Here is a 24,494-nt window from a genome sequence, read left to right on the forward strand (position 1 = left end):
CGGCCTACGCCTATAGCCTTCCAGGCCGAGATTCTGATTCCCACTAAGGCGAAACAGGAAAATACTACCCAGCTAGGAAAAAAATCTCTCATTCCTGCTTTTTTTTTCTCTTCATATCTTTTTCTTAAAAAAGAAATCTCGGTCTGGACCCTTTTGCGAACTTATTTATGCTACTGATTCGCTCTTGCCTGGAAATACAAAGTCCTTCAAGATGTCACATTCTCCCAACTCGGGGTATGGCTCTCATACTCCAATGACCGCCGCTATACAAAGCGCGGAGCCCACGCGACAATCTGATCCCGAATCGAAGCCTACCAAAATGGACAAAGAGATGGAAGTCACCGAGAAGGACTCATCCAGCGCCAATCGCATGCCCTCGGTCGATAGCGGGTCAATGGAATCTACATATGACCATACTCATCGCAAGCTCAAGCCCCGCCATGTACAATTGATCGGAATTGGAGGAACAATTGGCACGGCCCTGTACGTTCAGATCGGATCTGGACTGCGGACGAGTGGCCCCGGCAGTTTGTTCATTGGATTCAGTCTTTGGTTAGTATTTCCTTTGTTATATTGTTTTATTGACTCTATTGGGTTCTGGACCTGGGTTGTCCCGACTTTGCTATTTTCGACAGCATCAACATGGACGGTAAGTATGTGGAAATGCCAGAAATGGAAAAGAAATCCGCAAATGGATCAAAAACGAAAAAAAACCCCCAAAAAAATGCAAAGAATAAGGAAGCCATACGACCAACCAAAGCATCAACAAACAGGATTCGAAGCCTGATTACACAATTTCAGATCCCCCAAGGATGTAGGACACTGTTAGCCCAAGGCACTTCCATGCCAAACAGATGTATGAATGTCGACCAAATCGCCATTAGCCCTATGTCTGCCCATGCATCTGCCGAAAGCCAGTCGGACACCCAAGAACCCAACCCAGTCCATGCTTTTGCTTCCTGCGTATATCTCATTGAAGGTTCGCAATCTTATACTGTTCTCTAGGAGTTGTGTGATTTTGATCATCACCGTCTGTACGAACACCCCCATGCTTCCCAAGCCCTTTGCATCTTCCCCAGCTGTCCCATGCCTGAAACCGTATCCCATATAATCCCAAATGCGCCAACGGTTCAGCTCTAACGTCAACCGATCGCCCAATTGCTGCAATATTCCTCCCGTCTTGTTTTCCCATCTGGATGCGTAGTATGACATCCAAACTCACATTTTCTTTTTCTAGGCTTGGCGGAAATGGTCACGTACCTGCCTATCTCTTCGCCATTCATCCGATTCGCCGGCCGCTACGTCGATGAAGCTTTAGGTGTTGCCGCTGGATACAACTTCTTTATTTTCGAGGCGGCCCTAGTGCCTTTCGAGATTGTCGCCGTCAGCTTGATTATTAAATACTGGACTGATGTGATTCCCGTCGCAGCCATGAATGTGATTGTCATCGTACTCTATGGGTTTGTCGTCTTTTGCGATGCGTGCACGAGATACCGGCTAATAAATGGGAAATAGAATACTGAATCTCTTTGCTGTGAAATGGTACGGCGAAGCAGAGTTCTGGCTCTCACTCGGCAAGGTCTTGTTGAGCGTAGGCCTCATCTTCTACACATTCGTCGTCATGCTGGGCGGCAACCCGCTCGGCGATCGATTCGGCTTCCGCTACTGGAACGAACCAGGTGCCTTCAACGAGTACTACAAGACAGGCGATACTGGCAAGTTCCTCGGTGTCCTCGCAGCTGTCATCACTGCCAGTTTCACCATCGCCGGTCCAGATTATGTCTCCATGGCCGCTGGTGAGACTGTTAACCCGCGCAAGGTGCTTCCCAAGGCCTTCAACGGTGTCTTCTACCGTCTCACGGCATTCTTCGTTCTGGGTGTTCTCTGCGTCGGTATTCTTGTACCGTACAACGATCAAACCATGGCCGATGCTTTCGACAATGACAAGCCCGGTGCTGCTGCCTCACCCTACGTTATCTCCATGGATCGCCTGAAGATCCCCATCCTGCCAGACATCGTCAACGCCGTCATTCTCACTGCTTCGTTCAGTGCGGGCAACAGTTACATGTACTGTGCCAGTCGCAGTCTGTACGGTCTAGCGCTTGAGGGAAAAGCCCCAAAGCTCTTTACCAAGTGCACCAAGAACGGCGTTCCTATCTACTGTGTTGGCGTGGTGCTCATCGTCGGCCTCTTGAGTTTCCTGCAGGTATCCAACGGCGCATCAGTCGTGCTAAACTGGTTTGTCAATCTGGTATGCGCAGCTCCGGTGTTCTCCCCCATGCATCCAACTAATCCAAAATCCAGGTCACCGCCTCCCAGCTCATCAACTTCTCCGTCGTCACTTTCACCTTCATCCGCTTTAAGAAAGCTCTCGAAGCCCAAGGCATTGCCCGGGAAACCCTGCCATACCGCAGCTGGTTCCAGCCGTACATCGCCTACTTCGCTTGCACCTGCACCACGCTCATGGCTTTCGTCGGTGGCTATACCGTCTTCCTTCCCGGCAACTGGTCCATCCCGACATTCCTCTTCTCCTACACCATGATTGGTGTATTCCCCATCATTTACTTTGGGTGGAAATTCTTCCATAAGACCAAGTTCCTCAAGCCTGAGGAGGTCGATCTGACCACTGGTGTGTCTGAGATCGAGGAGTATACCAAAGAATTTGTGGAAACGCCGCCGAAGTGAGTATACGCTCTCTTCCATTTGTGATACGGTGCTAATGTTGCCCATAGGAATCTCGCGCACAAGTGGTTCCGGATTATCTTTGAATAAGATTTTTATAGGTCTCATCGCTGCTTTGGATACTTGTGATATAGCTAAGACTAGAACATACCCAAGTGACCTCCGATGCAGACCTGTGGATACATGATTCAATGGGCGGTGACTTGTCTCTACTTTGGACTGAAGACTGCATATGTTTATATGATGTTAGCATTACTATGATACCCAATATAGTTATTGGAAAAATACATGTACTTTTTGAAAGAATACCCGTGATTACCAGTCGTACTTGACATCCAACGCCATGTAATAATGCCTTTATAATACACATACACAATAATCAGCATACACCAACGTATGAAGATTCACATCTTCCATCACCACACACAGAAATCAAGCCAAGCCAAGCTCTCCGTGTTGTATATTGTGTTTTTATACACAATCAGGCCTCATCCGACCCTCCCTCCGCCTTCTCCTTAGCCTTCAAAGCCTCCAATCGCTTCTTATTTCGCTTTCCAAGAACCCGCATAGTATTACTCTTCTCAATCTCCGTCATCTGCTGCCAGTTGCCAATCTGCGACAACGTTCCGTCCACATTAACCACCATCGGACCCAGATGGTCCAATTTGACCTCCGTCCCGCCTCCGCTCATATCGATTTTAATGCTCCCCTCACCTTGTTGGTTTGAGATGGGGTTTAAGGGGTCACTGGCGGGGAGGTAGAGGTTCTTTTTGGGTTCTTGTTCTTGTTCGTGGGTCTCTTGGTGTTGGGTGTCTGCGTTTTGGGTAGCGGAGTTTGAGGATGCAGCGGCAGCAGCAGCAGCAGCGGAGTCGGAGGATGAGTCACTCATTGTGCGTGTTTGGCGCGTGCAGTCTGATTTGAAGGTGGTTGTGCACTGCGGGAAGAGGATGCTGTAGAGCCGGGCGTTTGGCGATTGGGCCGCGTTGAGGGATGTCCAACTAGTGCCTGGGATCGAGGCGCGTACGAAGGGGTTGATGGATAGGTGGAGGAGAGCGGCGCGGTAGACTGTGCGCGATACTTGCATGATTCGGGGTTTGGGGAAGGTGAGGTGGGTGGAAAATAAGGATTGCGGCGATGGGTCTCCGGTTTCTCGATTCGACTTCCAAGTTTTGATTGTTCCACCACATTCTCCAGCTTGCATTAAATATGACCTCGGGTAGTCTACAATATTACCCAAATAGTTCTATGCTGCATATATCTTCCTTGATTTTTTCCGTGACAGTGAGCTTACATAGTTAATAGGAAGCCCGGGGGGTGTCCACAACATATACTTATTTTGTCACATTATGACTCTACTAAAACAAACCTTACACAGCCTATCTTAAATTCCCTCTATCTTTGAGAGGTATCCAGTCAGAGAACGAGTGTTTGGCCTCACCGAGGATTTGGATGTGTCCCCACCGGTTTCGAGACTTTGAAGAGCTTGCCTTGGAGAGTCTCCACGGCATTTCCATTCGTAGGGCGCTCAATTCTCTGACGTTTTCCTTCATAGAGAACATTCAGATTGGATCTAGCTTGTGGCCGACCGAGCATCAGACTTCTGTGCGCAGACGTACCTCATTGACATAGGCGTAGATGCTGAACTATCGAAACCACCAGTTGACCTACAAGCATATTAGCGGCAGATACACACCCCTTCCCAAGAGAAGCATACTCACCGAAGCAGTCACGCCCCCACCAACACCCTTAATACTATGCCACCACCCTTTGGGAATGAACAACGCATCACCAGCCCCAAGACAGGCTTCAAACCCAACCCCAGCGTCCGAACCAGCAGACACCGGAGTCCCCCAAACCATCTCATCTAGCAATGCCCTCTCCCTCCCCTGCATCATCTCCTCGCCCCGAAAAGCCGCTGCCTCCCGACTTCCACTCTTCCCCAGTTGCCTCCTCACAGCCCCAAACACAGCCTGTCCGTCCGCCGGCGCAAGTAACCGCACAACCTTCTCCCCAGCCAGCTGGACAAACAAGTTCGGGTTCGGGTCGCGATGAAGCGGCGTATAAGTGGGCGGGTGTCCGATCCACACATTTGTATCGTATACATCGCCCTTGCCCGCGAGTGTCACGAGCTCCGGCGTCGGGAAATCGTCTCGGAGCATGGGAGGGAGGTCGAGGAGCTGACATTGTGCTAGGTAGAGCCGCGTTGATTGGGGCGTGGTCTCAGCCGTGCGCATCCAGTCGAGGAACAAAGAGAGCGGCGCGTGGAATTGCCGGAAGCTATGCATTTCTGTTGTCCCGTCAGATACGGATGCAGCGTTTGTCGGTGTGGATTCCGTGAGCTCGAGTGGGACAAACGCGTCGGCGCCGTGTTTGTGGAGATATTCCACGTTAAGGCTTGCGACAGGGTTCGAGGTGCCCGGTGTTGACTCGGGACTTGCGCGGTTGAACCATTGTTTTAAGGCAGGGAGGTTTTGGAAGGTAGATGGGAGAATTGCTGGTTGCTCGGGGAGGAAGCATCGCTGCTGGAAGGTGTCTAAGGTGGCATTTTGGAGGATGTCGAGAGGTCGGTATTGAGGATGTGAAGAAGCGGAAAAGGTTCGGATAATTGATTGATGATTATAGAGGCATGGACGTGGGAGTCGCGTCCATACTCGTGACCATGACTGGAGCTTCATTCAGATCGACGTGAGTGGAAAAGGTGAAGATCGGAGACCCGAGATAGTGGATCTCCGATCAAGCCTTGTCATTTCCCTCAATCACAATGTGTAAAAGCATCCAATCATGACCCTTATATGGAAGATTAACCCACTTGTCGATCACAATAAAGGAGCATGAAAAAGCATGAAAGGGCATGAAAGGGCATGAAGCCGATTAACGCCGAGGCTAATATGCATCCCCCGCAGTTGTGCAGAGCTATGGACTCTCATCGAAGCAAACAAAAGGCCGTCCGTCCATGTGACTCCTTTTTTTTTTGTCAAGGGAAACTCTTATTTTGTGCCACGTTAGGCGTCTACATTGACATTTCATTCTTGTTTTCCCAGGTTTCACGGTTTGATTGCCTATAATTACTGTTAAGCTGCAACATGCCTTCTTCTATCACCCGAATTCATAAGCGCCATGCCTACAACAAGGATGCTCACACTTATTACCCGGTCCTCATAGTAGGTGCTGGAGAGTCGGGAGTGGCCATGGGCTGCCGGCTCAAAGAGGTCCTGGGAACAGACCAGTTCAGAATATTCGACCGTCAGTCCGGTATTGGAGGTACCTGGTGGATCAACAGGTATCCGGGAGCTGCTTGTGACATGTATGTGATCAAAGTCCAGTGTTTCCTTACTGAATAGCTAACCCAGAAGGTAAAGACCAGCGACATTCTACTCCTTCTCCTTTGCTCAGAAAAAGGACTGGTCCACACTCCATCCATCTGGCCCAGAACTGGCACAGTACATGGCGGATGTCTGCGAGAAATATCAAATTGTGGACAAGATTCAGTTGAATACCGATGTCAAAGAACTTCGATGGATCGAGGATGACGAGGAATGGGAGGTTACGCTCTCGCACCTTGTCCCTGGAACCGGTGATTTAGCTCAGCACGAACGAGATCAAATCGCAGCCCAAGACGGCCACCACAAGGTCTATGTCAAGACAGAAATTGTGCGAGCTAAGGTGGTCGTCAGTGGTGTTGGCGGGCTGGTGGAGCCTAAGACATGGCCGAAGAACATCCCAGGTATTGAGGACTTCGAAGGTGAGGTCATGCATACAGCTCGCTGGAACGACCGAATTGATTTGGAGGACAAGAATGTCATCATGGTTGGTTCCGGCTGCAGCGCCGCGCAGGTAGTGCCCGAGCTGGCAAAGCCAGAGGCCAACGTTCGATCGATTACCCAACTCATGCGAACTCCTCCGTGGGTCCAGCCTGATTTGATCTCTCCTGAATATCTCCCCTTGTATGAGAAATGGTCAGCTACACTGATGACCCACGTGCCTGGACTGGCGTCGGCCGTACGAAGAGCTACTTTCTTGATGATAGAGAAGAGCTTTTACGATATGTTCACGGACACTGCATGGGGCCGAAGAACGCGGCCGCGGTTAGAGAAAAAGTTTTTGAACCATATGCGCCAAGTCGCACCAAAGGAATACCACGAGATCTTGACACCTAACTACACCCTCGGCTGTAAGAGACGGATCATCGACGGCACTTGGTATCGCAGTCTCAATGCCCCAAATGTGGAGTTGACTACCCAGCCTTTGACAAGGGTCAATGCGAAGAGCGTAACTCTTGGTCCGGGCCGCCACTATCCAGCCCACAAGTCGGACGACGCAGGTGAGGTTAGGGAGATTCCCGCCGATGTGATCATCCTGGCCAACGGGTTCGAAACCAACCAATGGCTGCACCCACTGAAGGTGATTGGCAGGGAGGGCAAGGATCTTGAAGAGGTCTGGGTGGAGCGTGGAGGCGCCCAGGCATACCAGGGCATTGCAATGGATTCTTTCCCGAACTTCTTTATGATTTTCGGCCCGAATACGGCAACAGGGCATACCAGTGTTATTTTCGCGACGGAGAATGCGATAAACTACTCGCTGAATTTCATTAAGCCGATCTTGAATGGTCAGGTCACCTCGTATGAGGTCAAGGAGGATGCTGAGCGTGAATGGACTCGGCAGGTGCAGGATGCACTTCAGAAGAGTGTGTTCCGTCGTGGGGCTTGCTCTAGCTGGTACATCACTGCCGATGGTTGGAACTCCACCACATATCCGTACGTTTCCTCCCCTGCTGGTTTCTGGTTATTACTGACATGGTATACAGATTCACTCAGATTCACTATTGGCTGCGTTGCACGTTCCCCGTGTGGCGGCATTGGACTGCGAAACTCACGAGAAAGGGACGGATTTTGCGAGCTATCCGGAAAACTCTCCAAGCCTCTGTCATGCTTGGTCTTTTTGCGGGCTTTGGCTTTTTGCACCAGAATCCTCAGCAGAAAACTCAGTTGGTGCAGTCATTGCTGGCTGGGAAAGAGTGGCTGGTCTCCGCGGTTTTGCAATTGAGGCGCTGATATCTTTCGTTTGAATTTGCTTTGAGCCTCGCATAAGTTGGACTGGAGGATTATCTGCAGAGAAATTATATGCAACACATTAGTATATTCTTTCTTGTATTAAGTGTAGATATGCCCAATGACTGGCCTTATAATCCGATGAGTAAGCTGAATCTGGGGAAAACGGGACACCCCGCGAGAGAGGAATTTCTCCGCACTTCGACGCCGGTATCTCTCTCCGGCTACTCGTTGAGTCGCTTCAAGATTCTCTGCAGGCCATGGCTTCAGAGTCACCCCAGCTAGAAATGTCACCGCCGCAGACGGATCCCCGCGATCAGTCCATTGGTGCGTCTGATTCCAATAAGAGAAAGGCGGAACAAGGCAACGGAACACAGGCGCGCACAAAGCGGAATCGCTACATCTCCATTGCATGGTATGATATGGCCTGACCCGGCACTTTTTTGCTTTTACCTCGGTCGCTTCACCTTTCAGCCTTGCGGCTAGTCTGAAAAGCTGTTTTGCATGCAAAGTCATATGATTCTGTCTTCTCCTTCGGTGCCTTTGTTGGCACAGCTGAGCTAACCACGGGGTTTTTAGTAATGAATGCAAGCGCCGCAAAATCAAGTGCAATGGCCAGATGCCCTGTCAACGGTGCGGTCACCTAAATTTGGAATGTAAGTGGCTCTTAATTCTATTGACAACTTGAAGCTCTCTCTCGCATCCGAGCTGTCCAATCCCAAGTTTCAGGGCTGACCCACTCGCTAGGTCGCTATGCGCCTAATTGTTGTAATAACAATTTCAAAGACTCGGAGTAAGTCTAGGAAAAAAAAAACTGTTCGGCATTTCATACTAATAGCCGCGCTAGTGAGTTCCGGTCAATGACAGACCAAATTACTACTTTACAAGACCAAGTCAATACCTTGTTCACCAATATCAACGACCTTCGTGCCCACAGACCAGCCTTTGATTCGCCAGGATTTGAGCATCTCTCTCGCGATGGGTCTCAACCGGTCTATGCTCCAATGCAAGCTGGGCCAGCAAATCCACGAGCCCGTCACCCACGTTTCCATGGTCCAACAAGCTCGGCCTTCAACTTTGACGTCGCCAAGTCCAGCTTGCAGAATATGGGTATAACTCCAGCAGAAGACGGGATCCCAGATGACTTAACCACCGCACATGTTTCTCCGACAGGCTCACCACCTCTCAATATGGGGCAAATTCTTCAAACAACACACCCTAGCAAGGATCCTATATGGACGATCCAGCGTGAAGAGGCAATGCGTCTTTGTAAGGTTTACGAGGACGAGATTGGGATTATGTATCCTGTGGTGGATATCGGCAAGATTACAAGCCAGGCCAATCTGCTCTACGTATTTCTAGAGGCGGCTACCAGGACAGGCTTTGCACAACGGGGGGTTCCGGGCTGCGATGGTCTTCACGATGAAAATTCCATTATTTTTAAATTGGTTCTCGCCACCACGCTGGTCGTAGAGGGCGGTGGTCAAAGTGAACTTGGGCAGCGGCTCTACTTGGATGTTAAGCCGTTTATAGAATCGAAGTTGTGGGAGTCTCATACAATCAAAACCATTCAGCTTTTTGCTATTGTGGTAAGTCAATTATCTCCAAAGGCCCCAGTTAATAACTCTAACTCTGTTTCCCACTCCAGGCCACATACCATTTCCATACAGACGATGATGCCATGGCCTATCGGATTATTGGCTTGGCGGCACGGATGTGTTTAGAAATGGGATTGCATCGTCGGGATGCTTTGGTGAAGTCATTCCCAGATGAGGGGCAGCGGAACCAGATCACCCGGCTGTTCTGGTCCGTCTACACCTTGGACAGACGATGGAGTTTCGGCACGGGGCTACCCTTCGTGATTCAGGACGAGGATATTGATCCGAACTTACCCGAACCTGTAAGGATGCCTACCTTTCACCACGCAATTACCTTTATTAATCAATTGAAAATCACAGGATGCATCGCTGCCTTACTTGCGATCCATGATCTCATACAACCGGATCAGCTCCAAGATCTGGTACTCTGGTCTAGGCTCCGAAGGCACCACTGATATCCGTCGTGATCAGATCGGCTATCTGGATTACCAAACCCTACAATGGTATAAGCAAGTTCCAGAAGAGCTCAAGTTCTATCCCGTCGAGACCCCCAAAAACGGCGAAAACTTAAACAGAGGCATGAGACGACTCAGGGTTCTCCTGTACTTGCGGATGAACCAGCTGCGCATCCTGATATACCGCCCCGTCCTCCATTCTCCTTCCAGCATTGCTGAAGATCGAGGCCACGCCCAGACTGTTGTGGAAGTAGCCAAGGACTCAATTCGTGTCCTCACTCGGCTGAACCAGATGTCCGATATCTACCGGACACAGCAAATAACCTTCAACTATTTTCTAGTTGCTGCATTGGCGGTGCTGTTCCTAGCAGTGTCCCATGCCCCGGTTGACTTCAACCGGCAGGTTCGCGATGAATTCTACATGGCGCTAGACCTGATCAACGGGTTCAGTACCAAGTCCCTCGTCTCCAAGCGTTTATGGAAGACAATTAGAGGTTTACGAAAGATCGGTGAGAAACTTGGCGTTCTCGCCCGTCCCTTTGGACCAGACTCAAGTGATCCACATTCAAGCGCTGCCATGGCGATGGCTGGGTTGGCGGGACACCCAATCCAGGACCTGTCCATGTACGGGCCCATGAATGGCGGGAACGAACTTGGAAATAGTCCTATCAATGGACTCCAGATGAGTCAAGAGTTGACAAACCTGTTCGAGGCTGTTGGCGCTTTTGGTAATTTCATGCCTAGCACTTCGAATGATGGTATTGGTGGCTTCGTTGGGCCAGATGGGGAAATTCAGAACACTGGTGAGGGTTTATCGGGAGTTTTAGGTGATGAGGGAGAGTTTGCTCGAGTCATTCGGGACTTGTTTTGATATTTTAGTGAATACCCTTTGATAGTTAATAACCTAGGTAGTTAGTAAGAAGACCAATGTTTAATTAGTTGAGTCTTATATGAATCGCAATGATCCTTCAAGACTTTGCCAGGGAATATATATCCCCCACGCACGTCAGCTGACACGTGACTCCTACCACTCAGGCAAATTGAAATCTGCCAGCATTGACTTCACTTTTGCCCATCGTGGAAAAGGAAAAAAAAAGATACACCACAGCTGTCACAAAAGGTGAATAGCACCTGGAAGACATCTCCTGCCCACCGCCCCCACGAACCGAACGGACCTAACCCGATTTGATCGACACACCCAACCTCCAGGCTCGACTCACCAATATTAATCTCCGAGTGCGTTTGAGATCTGGTAAGTGATCTAATAAATTTAATATGAAGGCCATAAGAAACTGATAAGATTTTGGTGGGGTTTAGCCTTAGATCCAACCTCTTCCCGTTGATCGCACAATCTACCCCCTCCCGCACATTGCTATGAACGTCTAGCTTTTCGGCCCTCCATCCACTTCAAGATCTCTTACGATTATACTGGGAATTCTTTCATCCTCACCTCCCAATCCTATACGCTTCCCCACAGTCGCACGAGCCAGCCCCTTCGCGTGACGAAATCACTTCGTCTTCGCCAATATCCTCGAAGTCCTCACCCCCCAGCTCGGCAACGTGTCGAGAGAGACAGGTTCGGCGTTGGCCGACGGCCTCGACAGGCTGGATTTGAGTCAACTGTCTGAATCGACCCTATCGTCATCCGTGTCCGCCGCCTCGTTCGACATGTCGTCCTCGGAAGGAGCCCCGGAGTCCTGGATTTCTTCGTTTTGTTCGTTGATGGGCCATGAGTTCTTCGCAGAGGTGTCAGAGGACTTCATCGAAGATGATTTCAATCTGACTGGTCTCCAGTCGCAGGTTCCGATGTACAAGGAGGCACTAGAGATGATCCTTGATGTGGAACCGGAGGATGACGAGGAAGAGGAGGAGGAAGAAGAGGAAGAGGAAGATGAAGACGATGCGCTTGGCGGTGATGGACCTGCATACAGAAGAGCAGGCGATCGGCGACACGCCCGAGTCGCAAGCGATTTGAGCGTGATCGAGAGCTCCGCTGAGCTCCTGTATGGCTTGATTCACCAACGGTATATCACCTCGCGGCCCGGCATTCAACAAATGCTCGAAAAATACGAGATGCAGCATTTCGGCACTTGTCCGCGAGTCAACTGCAACGGATGCAAAGTGCTCCCCGTAGGCCGGTCCGACACCCCTGGCCACGAAACCGTCAAGCTTTTCTGCCCCGGTTGCATGGATATTTATACACCTCCCAACAGCCGTTTCCACTCCGTCGATGGCGCATTCTTCGGTACAACGTTCGGATGTCTGTTCTTCATGACATTCCCAGATCTGGATATCGGGCCGCGCCTGGATGCAGCATTGTCAGTGATGTCGCCACGGAGCGCATCCACGCAATCTCGCGCTGGCTCCTTGACACGAACCCCGGCAGGTCGCCAGGCACAGCAGTCACCCACACCCGAGAACCAGCCGCTGGAAATCAATGGCGTCCGGACACCTAATCTCTGCCCGGGGCTCGGTAAAGGCAAGATCTATGACCCTAGGATCTATGGCTTCAAGGTTTCTGAGGTCTCGCGTGTCGGCCCGCGCATGAAATGGTTGCGCATGAAGCCCAAAAACGTTATCGAGCTCGACGAAGCATGGAATCACGAGCAGGGGCTCTCTCCACAGGAGGGACGCGACGATAAGGATGGTGATACCGAGATGAACCCGGAACAATCGCAAGATGCTGCCATTGCGAATCGCAAGAAGGCCCCGATGCGGCGCCGGCGACAAAACCTTGGCGCCTTAGTCCCCACAGATCCGATGGACGTGCACGGTCGATAAAGAGATAAAAAAACCTACATTCGTGGTTGTTTCCAAGATTGAATCTACCGTGTCGTGGGAAGATCTGTGCCATGCCCTTGACTGTGGAATGATTGGTTCAGGAATTGATGACGATGATGACAGATGTTTGAGCTTGGTTTACTCGCTGCTTTTGAATGGGATCCGTTTTTCTTCTAATCTATTGGGCTTTTATTCTGTCTGCGCGCATCTTCCCTGGCCTCCTTTTATGATCCTCTTGTTTCGAATACCAGGATCAATATGTACCTCCCCATTCATTGTGTTTTATCTTCTTTTATTTTGTCCGTAGACTCAGCACATTACTTTTTTTTTGAACGGAACATGATAGTAGTACACATTGCTTACCATACTATCTTTTTCCCTGCTGTCCCAGATGAGTAGCCCAATATTCAGGGGCCCACCTCCACACATTAAAAGACAAGTCATCATAGCCAAGAGTCAAAGAGCCTCAGGAACGCAATTCGCTACAGATCTGCAATGAGATGAGCCTCCACCTCTTGAGGCTCCAACTGCATGTGAACGTCAACCCAACGAGCCTCGTATACACCGGCGTCCCCGACGTAACGCAAATGGTTAGAAATGTTCAAACTCAAACATTCCAAATCCGAGTGCAGCAAGTTCCCGACTCCATTGAATTATGCGTTGGCGTTTCTGGCTTTCCCAGGACCTTTCAACATATCGGGGACGCCGATGTCAAGGATACACCATGCCCCGTGCCACCTATGACAACAGTCTCGTATTAGCCCGTGCCTTGCGGAGTACTTCCGCTATATGATTTGTAAGAATCACTCATAATTACTCAGAATTTCTCGGAATTTCTCAAAGGTACATATATCATTTACCAAGAAATCGGTACCCATACAAAGAAAAACGCTAAAGACTAGTGCACCGGACGGACGGACAGGCGGAACGGCGGGTGTGCGGTCCACCTGGGGCTTCCAAGGATTTAGCGTATAAATGTTAGCGTATATGTATATGCATGCCCACCCTGGTCAATTATTGGGGTTGGGCGCGTAAACGACATTCGACTTGGTTTGTCCTATCAGAATGCTGAGATAGGTGGTGTAACGCTGGAACTGTCACATGGGGAATATACTGGGCCAAGGGCGGTTCTTTATTAGTGACGCGTGTGATTCCCAAGCATGGGCTACATGATGCCGTTGAAGGAGCTGGTATAGTGGGGCTTGGCTGATGAGTGCATTCTTTGTTTTGTTTTTAGTTGAGATGGCTTGGATGAGGTGGATTGTATATTGCCACGCTCCTCTCTTCTAGTTCTTTTTTTTTTGAAACAAATAGTTGGTAGTTTCAGTTTTGAACTTTGTTTTTTTATTCTTTTCTTGAATCTCCAGCGCTTAGTTCTTTGCAGCCGTACTAATTAATCTCCACCGTTGGTCTATAGTTGGTCACGTTGCTATATCACTTGTTTCAACAACATTCTATCATTTCCCGCTAACCCCTTTAACTATCCTGGTCCCTCTAAATCTATATGCAAGAATATGAGGCGACATACAGATATATGGACAAAGGGTGAGATCTTTAACTTTAATGACCCTGCATGATCTTATATCTTGGCACTGGATACTATGCCTCGACAGTCGGCCTAGAAATGTGTTCACCATCCTAATATACTGGACCCTGTGCATTGAATGGGCAGTGGAGAGGCATAGTTGCTTATTATCACTCTAATGTAGATCATTTATAGATGTGCAACCTTGAGTTTTCTTGTTTGCTGTTTCCTCGAACCCTAAACCGAGAACAATATACCAACTCAACTATCATTCGTGATTACACAGACCTTCTTCCTTTCAAGATTCCAGTGGCTCGGAAAGAATTATATTTTAGGCAGGTTTACGCCCTCGAACGGCATTGTCCTAATATCAACAACCTGGAGCCTCGCATTGTTCGAATATCAAGAACCCAAGAAACCGAGAGGAAGTGGACATCTACCGAGCCGTGGGACAGTTTTGACATATATAAGATTCCCTCACTGGAGTGGGAGTGCACCTTCATTGGGGAATTTGGCGCGAATGAGGAGTTCTCCATGGAAAGGACCAGCAGCAAAAAGGTTCGTGCGGGATAGCATTCAAAATATTCTAATGGATGAGCCCATCGACGAAGCGCCGGTATTAAACACACTATACATTCTAATCTGTGGTCTGGATATCGGGATATGATAGATATACTCCGTATTATCTTCTACATTCAACCCAGAATATAAAAGGCTCTCGAGAAAAGATTGGAACTAGAATTTAGAGGTAACTAAAACAGGGGGAAACTCAGAGCAAAACAAGCCTTCTATTACCATACTGAAAGCCTATGAAGGCCTGGAAGAACTGTAAATAAAATTATTATTGTCCAATGCGTGTATTAAACATTGAGTCCACGTTTTCCCTTCACCCGAGCCTAGACCCTCAATCCTCCAATTAATACTCTAGATGTCTTTTTTAGTAGTCTTTCTAGTGGTCTCAGATATCCTGTTTACAACATAGATGTCTTTGATATATTTTCGGTCCTTTGTCAGCTGTATAGGTAGACAGCAGAAAAGGGCGGGAAAATTATACTTTGTGCAAGAGAATTTTCTACGTATAACCTTTGGTTTCAAAGATTCATAATTATAGACTCATATGGCATATTCGTTGACAATCTACTCTTTACTATACTCAATTAGTGCCACGCACTGCCAGCGAAGTGGAAATTACTCCAGGGCCACAATGAATCGATCTAGACCCCCCAAAAGACCAAAGCCAAAATCTAAGCAGACTACGACCGAGTTTTTGACCGAAGCCACTATCCGTTCCCTCCAAAAATAGTTCTATACAATACTACATACTAAGACACAAACCATGAGTCATTCATCGCACTTCCCCATTTGTCAAGGTAAAACCGATTCACCCAATGAAGAATTCCTGTGAAAACTGAAGGACTTACTCCGTACTCCATACTCCGTACCGTTCCCAATACTGCGGTCTCCCGTGCTTACTGCGGCCAGCCCCGCTGCAGAATGTGGAGTTTGACGGGCATATCCCTTTAAGGCGCCCTATGGGTCTGGTTGACGATAGGCTGGTTTAGCTGATTTTTGAGCATAATTTATGGACATTTCAACGGGATTTGCACTTGGCTTGTTTTTTTTTGGGCTAATCACATTTGTAGTGGATAACTCCGGGAACTTTGTTCTACTAGGCGTGCTCATCACAACTTGTGCTTTTTCTGCATATTCCTGTTTATTTTGTTGGCTTTTATCCAGATTGAGTTTTTTTGGACTGGGATTGTTCTTTGTAATAGTGTAGTACCTAGGTACGGAGTATGTGCTGGATATATCCTCCCTCTATACCTAAGTATTCTCGATCATTCCAAAATTGTCAATTGGCAAGCCAAGAGGATGGCTCACCCTTTCTTTTTGCCTTCCCTTATCCTTTCCTAGTTTCAATTCGGCTCGGCAATATTGACTTGACATTTTTGTAGATAAGGTTGAGGACAATGCGGGTGAATCACTGCAACATGCAACATGCAGAGAGTGGAATTGGGAAAGACACGGAGTAATAAGAAAAACACCTTCCTTTTTGACCAAGCGCATATATGATCCACAGGGATGGGGGATAGGCGGGAAACGCTGCAGACCAGAGCCGCCAACGATAAGGGGCCCCCAAGCTAAGCCAGGACAGGAAAAAGAAGATAATTGGCTGGAATTGCGTTTAGCCCTTTAACCTCTTCCATGTGGGACGGGAAGAAAACTACCTAAATTATAGTGTTTTTCCTTTCAGCCCTTTCAGCCCCTCTAGTGACTAGACTGTTCCCGGTATTTGGAGGGGCCGTGGGTTTATAGTATCTCCTGAGGTTCATTGTGTTGCATATGGTACCCGTGCCACTGGTCTTGGATAGCTATCATTGGAGGGATCCAAGGTGCGGCTGTTCCTCCGAGACCTTTGGGACCGGATGTAAAGTGTCTCTTCTAGCCGGGCGAAACATCGCCAATCCGAAGTGGAGGTAACTGTTGGAAAAAAAGCCAGAGTATAGGCGTGTTTTACTTGGCTACCGTTTTCGGTTGACTTTCTTGGTGTATTAGTATGGAGGAGACCTAATGTGTTGTCCCTAGCCAAAGTACAAATGCTTGAAACGAGGGGTAAAACCCAAGAGTTGAGGCGCAGCAAATTCTCGGACCACCTCCGTACCTCTGCACATACAATATAGTACACTATGTAACCGGAATAGTGGATTTGATGGAAAATATTGCAGATTTGCAAGCAGATTGCATCATCCGGTGGATTTGTTCGGGATCTCATTGAAAATAGCTAATTTAAAAAAAATCCTTTCAATACAAAGATGGCTTTAGTCGAACTTGGCAAATGCCGGGATAAACAAGTGATGTGGGGTGTGATTGTCTCTTTCTGCAGGGATCGGGAGTTTCCCAGTAGACTGGTTCTTAGTTGACGGTTATTGGACTTCGAGTTCGAGAGCCTTGTTTGAGTCATGTAACTATGAACTTGTCCGCTTTAAGGAATTGGTCTGTGTCATCTATAAGTCTTCACTAGTTAGGGCTATCAAAACTGGGCATCTAGGAAAGGATACGGAGTACGTCAATCACTGCATGGAAACAGTTTCAGGCAAAATGTTTCTGGCTAAGCTGAAATTGAAAATCCCGCACGGAGGTTTGGGGGCCGTGGAGTTAGGCAAGTTGACCTTTTGGTTTGGACCAATCGACTATGAGAACTTTATAGGATTTCTATTGAGATGTTATCAAATTCGCCATCTGTAGATCTGCATTTAATCAAAACAGAAAAGAGAATCCAAAAAAGACAAAAAGAAAAAAAGAAAATCATCCTTCAACGTGGCTCCCTAGCTCATCCCTGTTCCCTTTAACACCACGCTACCAATAGAAAAATCAACGCCAGTTATCATGCAGCTATCTCATCACACATAACAGGGGGCTAACACAAATAAAAGCAATAAAAATAAATGACTCGAGAGTGGAGAGCCAATTCGGAGGCAAAAGGGAAAAACGTGGACTTCGAGGCCGTTCGGGGGGTAGTTAGGCCTGGACGGGGCGGAAATACCCGTTCGGCCTTTCGCGTCCCCGATCCCCCCGATCCCCCCGATCCCCTTATGACCGCAAATCGTACTCATACAGGCCATGCATGGAGCGAGGCGAGCATGGGACTGATTCCGGCGTGAGCGGGAATGTGAAAATAGATGCCTCTGGTGACGTCGATGGTGCTCGCTGGTCCTCGTAGTATGCAAGCGCTGGCATCTGGAAAAAAAAACGCAGACAGATATTAGCTGACTGGTCGATGAGTAGGTTCAGCGAGGAAAATGTACCGGAAGCGCAGAAGGCTGGTGTTGAGAATGGGCCTGCGCTTGGGCTTGCTGTTGACACAGGTCAATCCCGGCCATTGTTGCGTAGCTCATACTGAATGGACTGATCAGATCTTCGTCGTAGGCGAGTTTTCGAGCTTGCATCGATGGGAGCACAGGGACCAGCGAAGGGACAGCTTCACCGTATTCGGTCTGGTAGGCAATTTCGCTGTAGGTGCTCGGTGCGGCGTGGTAGATGGGAGATTGGGCGTAGGCGGATGGCCGGTAGGTGTCATACGGTGACATGGACGGGTAGGAAAAAACTGGTGGAGGAGAAGCAGAGAGCTGGCGGGTACATTGCTGGGCGAACATGGTTTGACGGTCCTCGGGGGAATAGTAATCGTACGAACCAGCTCGGTCTGACTGCGAGTGAGGCTTGACATCTGTGGTTTTGGACGATCGCTGCTTTGTTCGAGTCTTTGGTGACGGCTTGGGAGACACTGGCTCTGCGTGTGATTGTTCTGGCGAAGCGGAAGTAGCAGCTCGTCTCTCGAGGTCCTCCAGGCGGCGCTTCAATTTCTTGCCTGTTGGATTGCGCCGAGTCAGAAATGTATGAGACTCTGGTTGTCTTTTACTTACGATAGTTGCGCTGAGCAATACGGTTTTGAATGCGTCGGCGCTCTGCGAGATCAGAGATCTTGGTCCAGTCCTCGTTTGGGTTGGCGTTAGGGCTGAATGCGCTGCTATTGCTGTGACTACCGCGAGAGCCGGAACGGCCATCATACGATGGAGAGCGATTCATGGTAAAAATAGGTAAAAGCTAAGAGCAGAGATAAAGATAAAGTACAGAATAGAGGATAGAGAATAGAGAGTATAGATGTAGATGTAGAAAAGGTGAAGAGAGAGAGAGAGATATGAATAACGGGGCTATGAGGCTAAAGCCAAGTGGATGCCAGTATATTTATATATAAGAATCCAATGCCAGCTGGAATTGGTTCGGGCCTTGCAGCTAAGCCCCGTCGCGATAACCAGCTCAGTCCGTGCTCGAATACCATTAGACTCGACCTGCCATGTGCACAAAGTCCCGGTTTTTATTATTATTTTTTAATTAATTTTGCTCACATTCAGCCTCTGTAAATTGAGACTTGGGATTTATGAAACCCTCTCAAATCATTCCTCAACTAAACCTGTTAAAATCTGTTAAAATCAAGATACCCATAGCTATAATCAAAACAACTTAAACCACCTACCAAATTACTAGACTACTAAAAACACCGACAGACCGGTCAGTTGCGGATCGGGGATCTCAGATCTAACATGTAGCACCAAAGTGGTACGGCGTATGATCAAAATCCCAAGATGGTAGGATGGATTATTGGAGTTGGGCCGGGACACGCTAACCAGACGTTCGCTTGGAGGCGATCCTCATTCGACCTGACTGGCCCGAGACACGATATGCCCAGGGATGAAACGGGATGCGTGGACTTTGGGGTTACACCTTGCTTTTCACTTATTCTCACGTGGGTTGCTTTAAGCACGGTCATTAACCACGTTTTATTTTTTTTGTCATCTTGGCAACGGACTAAGGGGATAAAGATCTGACTCTTTGGCTGATCTTGAGGATTATTCTATTGCAATAGAGAGTTTTGGATATACACAATGAAAACTAAAAATGTTTCACTATATTTTTTGAGATCTAGGCGTCCTAGAAAATTAGGGCTGTATCGCCCTACAAAACCATTGGGTAGTTCGTATACTGATTCACCCCTGTACTAGACATCTCTATAATTAATGTCAATTTGCTTTTTATAATTGTAATTATCTGTGATAGTGACCTCATTGACGCGCTTCCACTGGTTGCCTGATTGGCGGCATTCAGAATACCAATCTAGGCATATGTTGCGCAATAAATCCGTCTCCCGCAGTTAGGATTTAAGGTCCACTGTTTGCCTACTTGTCTAGCCCCCGGAGATACGCTCAGACCCAGATGCTTGAACTCCAACAAAAGAATACGGACATCATTCGTGGCCCCCGACAAGGGGGTTTAGAGAGGGGAAATCCACTAAAAAAAAAGAGGCTCTTTTTTTCTGGTAAGACAAGGCTATGAATAGGTGGCCTTGCAGGGTCTCCCACCAATCCGGGCCGGGGTTCATAGGAATGCAGTGCGTATTAGGAACCAACTCCGCCAGTGCGTCGCCCGAAAGGTCATTATCTCCCTATATAGGGCTGAGCTGGACCTTCTTATTCCTGATTGAGTAATGTCGGAGAGAGGCATCCCATGACCTCACACACACTCAATGAACACGGCAGCTCAGGTACCCGGTACATACTTGTCTTCACCGCTAATGCTGTCCATGCCGGCTGGAATTCTAAGAATTGCACAGCCATCCTAGTGGAAACTCTTCCTCCTGCAGGGATTATAGCCAATCACATACCATGCTCGTCCCCAGATGCTTGGATGGGTTGCATTTTGAGCCTTCTAGTAACAATCTAGAAGAATGTTCCTGGCGGTGGACTATGCAGCCCCCGACCTTGCTGTGTCCGACACCCATGACATACGCATATCTGCAGAATCCATTGCCTTTTCCCCCATTGTCTTTTTACTTTTTTACTTTTTATTTTTTTTTCTTTGGAAGTTTAGTGTCACTCGAGGAATATCGATGACGGCAATCTCCGAGCCTCTTAGTTCTAACACGTTGTCGTTCTCGCGTAGGATTGTTACACTAAACGTGAAATGGACCGAGTGTGGAATCCCACACCTACTAGAGTCAACTTCATCCGACTTTCCTTCAAATAGATTTGCCCAGATCGGAGATGTCGGACAAGGCGTCCAGTGCTGAAAGCTGGATATGATCAAACATCTCCGAATGCGAGTCCATGGCAAATGCGAAACATGGTAAGAATGTCCTTGCTCTCTAAGGTTGTCTCGAGTAACACAAAAGACATCGCTCAGCACTTCACTTCTCCAGGTTTAAATTTAACTATATTTATCCGACAATAAGTCCGGAAGAGAATAATTATAGACTCTAGAGTCGGGGGTATTTCAAGATAAGACGCCGACCAGTTCCCTCCAAGCCACACACCCCCCAAGTCCGGTTATTTCCCGATGCAATATAATTTAATCCTTCATTGCAACCCCAAATATGCCGGACACTAAATTTGGCCAATGAGATCAAACAATCCCAATTGTTAACCATGCAGAACATCCTGAAACGCCTGTTGTATCCCACTGTGATTCTAAATTTTGATCTGTAGCCGAAGGGCGTACAGATTGAGCATGAAACCTTCTCTACATAGTCCGTCTCTTTGCATCTCGCTTCCCTTGTCGCGTCTAGGCTTAGCCTCATTCCACGTGGTCCACGTTCTGCATGTCGCCTATCTTACCTTATTTTTGGTTCAGGTGCAGCTCAATATCTGATGCTGTTTTAGGCTGCATTGGTACGATCAATATATCCGGACTATCAATTGGAGTTATTGATTTGGTCTCTATGACCATGTGACTAGAGCCTATGTAGCCCTATCTCTAGTATTTATCCTCGGGTAGCATGTGAGGAGCCAGAAGTTGACTTCGACTTGAAGGTTTTAAGACGAGACAGGTGGGGGTTACGGGTACGGGTGGCTGACAATCGTCAGCACTGTGTTCGTACAAGGTCAAACTGGAGAATCTGACTAAACTGTGATCTTCATGTGCTTGAGGATAACAGGTGGCCTGGCAGGTGTCGCACATTGTCTGTGCTTCTGCTGAATCTGATGGTTGACCTTGGCCTTGGATGGGATTATATTTTATCGCTATAATGGAGTGATTTCTAGTAATGTTCGTGCTCTTGACTTTAGTGAAATAATACAAGGCAACCTATTCTCTAAATTATGGTGCAGATAGCGTTTCATACCTCGATATAAAAGAAAACCATAGAGGATTACCGTCATTCGACGTTAGGTATACGGTCAGTCGCAACCATTTCTGGTAGTCGTCCTGTATGAAAACAGATAGATCTATATGATTTGTTAACTCTACCGTTAAATAGTATTTTTTAAGCAGGATATATGTAAAGAAATCTTTGAAGACAAACCCTACAAAATACTAACCGTGATCTGTAAGAAGATAGGCGAAGAGTTGACGATAAGTCACCCAAAAAGACTACCTAGACACGACGTTGTATCTAGACTGTTTGTCGATCGATAGCCTTGACGAATCAATGGCCAAATTCGGTCAATCGAGTGGGTCGTATGGATCCTACCTAGGTAATAGATGTAGTAGATATGAAGCCTTTTCTTCCGCTATGATTTGAAGATGTTTACTTCAACTGAATTTATCAACAAATTCCGTGTCATTTCTTCTCCTTTACATACTCCGCAAGCAATATGTTCTTTTTCCTTTATCTTGGTAACCCTGTTCTGGATAGATCGTCGCGTTATGTAAGTAAGTTCCACGCTGATATATAATCATAGTTATAAATCAAAGTCCAAGCGGCATTGCGATGAGCTAATGTTCGAAGACCCCCGGCCCAATCCCGTCGTATGTTGCTTTACTACGATTTGGGGCGAGCCAATGAAGTTGAACTAACTTGGTGAGACCTTGTATTTCTCTTTCTAGCAACTGTGATTTGTCAGTTCCAGATGATTTGTTTGGTACTCGGCATATACACTAGTTATGCTCTTCTTTTTCCCTTTCATCCCTACGAAATCGTGGACTCAACGAAAAACCGAGAATGGCAAAGTTCAGAAAAGCTCTGTATAAAGAACCAACCTCCAGATGAATATGTAAAAGACGCTCGCTGCTCGGTAGCCTCGGTACCGCAAATAATCAAACAAAATGCAAAATTAACCAAGAAAATACCGCACGAGCAAGGACTTTTGACAGCCTATGCGGCCATACCACAAAGCCTGGGTTGAGAATCCCTCTTTAACTGACATGTCTGCCTTAGATCACGACACTGTAGCATATTGTTAGTATATAATCATCCGGGTTCAATAAAGATTAGTGCCAACTTACCTCCAAGGGTTCTTCTCGTCGCCGTATTGGATACCCTCCATCCAGTTCTTCATCTGGAGAGCAATCTCACCAGCCTCCTCATCCTTCTTCAGACCACATGCAACCATCTTGCCTCTGTAGCTGATGTTACGGACTGGGCTGACGATGGCAGCAGTGCCGGCACCGAATACCTCGATCAAGCGGCCCTCCTCGGATGCCTCGGCAACATCCGACATGCGAATCTTACGCTCCGAGATGTTCCAGCCCTTGGGGCCGAGTCTCTCACGAGCGAGGGTCAGAACGGAATCACGAGTGACACCCTCCAAAATTGTGCCGTCAAGAGGAGCAGTGATCAGTTCCTTCTCTCCAGTCTCCTTGTTCTTTAAGGCAATGAAGAGGTTCATGGTGCCGACCTCGGTAACATATTCCTCCTCGCCGAAGAGCCACAGGTTCTGCTGGAAGCCACGGGATGCGGCCTCGAGTTGAGGCAGAATGCAGGGGGCGTAGTTAGCTCCAAGCTTCTTATCACCAACACCGCCGGGCCAGGCGCGGACGGCGTAATCAGTGGCCTCCAGGTCGATGGCCTTGAAGCCAGTGGGATAATAAGGACCCACTGGGCTGGCAATGACATACAGGAGAGCGGATCCTGGTGGGCCAACGCCCAAGGTCTTCTGGGTACCGATCATGGTAGGGCGTAGGTACAAGGAGTAGCCACGAGCACTGGAGAGGTTAGCCAGGATGTCTATCTGAGGCACGCAAGATGTACTTACTCTGGAATGAACCGGCTGTCCAGCTTCACAAATTCTCCAATGATCTTCGTCAATTCGTCACCGTCCACAGTAGGAAGAGCAATGCGTGCAGAAGACTTGTTAAGGCGTTCCATGTTCTTGTTGGGGCGGAACAGACGGACGCCGCCGTTGCTGTCCTTGTACGCCTTCATGCCCTCAAAACATTCAAATGCATAGTGGAACACACAGGTTGCAGGATCCAGGCTTAGGTTCTGGTAGGGGACAATGCGAGGTGCGTGCCACCCGTCGGTAGCTGTCCATTCCACGGAGAGCATATGATCTACAATTACTTCCAGTCAGTGCCTGGAAGGTAATAAAGCGCAGAGATTCTCTTACCTGTGAAGTACTTGCCAAAGACAAGATCCTTCGAGTCCATCAGCTCCTTGGGGGTAGTGGTCTTGGTGATAGTCAATTTTGAAGCGTCAAGGCCTGGGAGCTGAGAAGCGGCTGCTGTGGAGGCGCTGAAGGCTCTTTGCCATGTCCAGCTGGCGGTAATTTTTTGTGAGGAGAGGACGCGGGGCATTGCGAGCCCGGTCAGTGCCTGCCGGCGAGCCAATTGGTGAAGCGACTTCATGACTTTGGTGATGTTAGGAACGATCCAATGGCCAGCCAAGGGGGTAGAGAGTGCAAGGTGTGTCAATTGAGTCAATGGAAGGAGTATACACGTACTTAAATCGAGGAAGTCAATAGAGATTTATATGACAACCAGAAAGATGACTCCCCAGAACTGCAGTATCTCTGCGGAGCTCGACAACAACTCCGATGACTCGGAGGCCCCAAATGCAAAGTTCTGCCACCGCCCTACAGATAGAGAATGTGGTTGTCATATTGGCCAATCAGGGGCCGCAAATTAGAGTTGTCCG

General features: G+C 48.2%; 8 protein-coding genes across 8 annotated transcripts; 4 read left to right on the forward strand and 4 right to left on the reverse strand.

Annotated features, from left to right (window-relative positions):
- Window positions 1-211: 211 nt before the first annotated feature.
- N7517_005523 (putative general amino acid permease (Agp2)) lies at window positions 212-2,772 on the forward strand (the record flags this gene model as incomplete). The annotated part of the gene is made up of 6 exons (XM_056723253.1): window positions 212-552; window positions 1,006-1,034; window positions 1,238-1,460; window positions 1,516-2,251; window positions 2,305-2,681; window positions 2,733-2,772. 6 exons carry the CDS (start codon window positions 212-214, stop codon window positions 2,770-2,772), a joined length of 1,746 nt encoding a protein of 581 aa, XP_056579503.1.
- A 391-nt stretch (window positions 2,773-3,163) lies between these two features.
- N7517_005524 (uncharacterized protein) lies at window positions 3,164-3,766 on the reverse strand (the record flags this gene model as incomplete). The annotated part of the gene is made up of 1 exon (XM_056723254.1): window positions 3,164-3,766. One exon carries the CDS (start codon window positions 3,764-3,766, stop codon window positions 3,164-3,166), a length of 603 nt encoding a protein of 200 aa, XP_056579504.1.
- Window positions 3,767-4,325: 559 nt separating this feature from the next.
- On the reverse strand, window positions 4,326-5,357 carry N7517_005525 (putative JmjC domain protein; the record flags this gene model as incomplete). Its single annotated transcript, XM_056723255.1, has 2 exons — window positions 4,326-4,346; window positions 4,401-5,357. The coding sequence occupies 2 exons, from the start codon at window positions 5,355-5,357 to the stop codon at window positions 4,326-4,328; spliced, it is 978 nt and encodes a 325-aa protein (XP_056579505.1).
- A 408-nt stretch (window positions 5,358-5,765) lies between these two features.
- On the forward strand, window positions 5,766-7,733 carry N7517_005526 (flavin-containing monooxygenase; the record flags this gene model as incomplete). The annotated part of the gene is made up of 3 exons (XM_056723256.1): window positions 5,766-5,986; window positions 6,042-7,436; window positions 7,487-7,733. 3 exons carry the CDS (start codon window positions 5,766-5,768, stop codon window positions 7,731-7,733), a joined length of 1,863 nt encoding a protein of 620 aa, XP_056579506.1.
- Window positions 7,734-7,990: 257 nt separating this feature from the next.
- Window positions 7,991-10,654, forward strand: N7517_005527 (transcription factor domain-containing protein; the record flags this gene model as incomplete). Its single annotated transcript, XM_056723257.1, has 6 exons — window positions 7,991-8,145; window positions 8,310-8,386; window positions 8,478-8,523; window positions 8,578-9,319; window positions 9,379-9,630; window positions 9,689-10,654. 6 exons carry the CDS (start codon window positions 7,991-7,993, stop codon window positions 10,652-10,654), a joined length of 2,238 nt encoding a protein of 745 aa, XP_056579507.1.
- Window positions 10,655-11,451: 797 nt separating this feature from the next.
- On the forward strand, window positions 11,452-12,564 carry N7517_005528 (casein kinase II subunit beta; the record flags this gene model as incomplete). Its single annotated transcript, XM_056723258.1, has 1 exon — window positions 11,452-12,564. One exon carries the CDS (start codon window positions 11,452-11,454, stop codon window positions 12,562-12,564), a length of 1,113 nt encoding a protein of 370 aa, XP_056579508.1.
- A 5,116-nt stretch (window positions 12,565-17,680) lies between these two features.
- Window positions 17,681-18,673, reverse strand: N7517_005529 (bZIP transcription factor; the record flags this gene model as incomplete). The annotated part of the gene is made up of 3 exons (XM_056723259.1): window positions 17,681-17,827; window positions 17,896-18,455; window positions 18,511-18,673. 3 exons carry the CDS (start codon window positions 18,671-18,673, stop codon window positions 17,681-17,683), a joined length of 870 nt encoding a protein of 289 aa, XP_056579509.1.
- Window positions 18,674-22,792: 4,119 nt separating this feature from the next.
- On the reverse strand, window positions 22,793-24,205 carry N7517_005530 (branched-chain amino acid aminotransferase, cytosolic; the record flags this gene model as incomplete). The annotated part of the gene is made up of 4 exons (XM_056723260.1): window positions 22,793-22,805; window positions 22,865-23,563; window positions 23,614-23,911; window positions 23,968-24,205. 4 exons carry the CDS (start codon window positions 24,203-24,205, stop codon window positions 22,793-22,795), a joined length of 1,248 nt encoding a protein of 415 aa, XP_056579510.1.
- Between the last annotated feature and the right edge of the window lie 289 nt (window positions 24,206-24,494).

This window comes from Penicillium concentricum (assembly GCF_028827145.1).
Source record: "Penicillium concentricum strain IBT 3081 chromosome Unknown utg000002l_segment0_segment0, whole genome shotgun sequence".
Classification (NCBI taxonomy): domain Eukaryota; kingdom Fungi; phylum Ascomycota; class Eurotiomycetes; order Eurotiales; family Aspergillaceae; genus Penicillium; species Penicillium concentricum.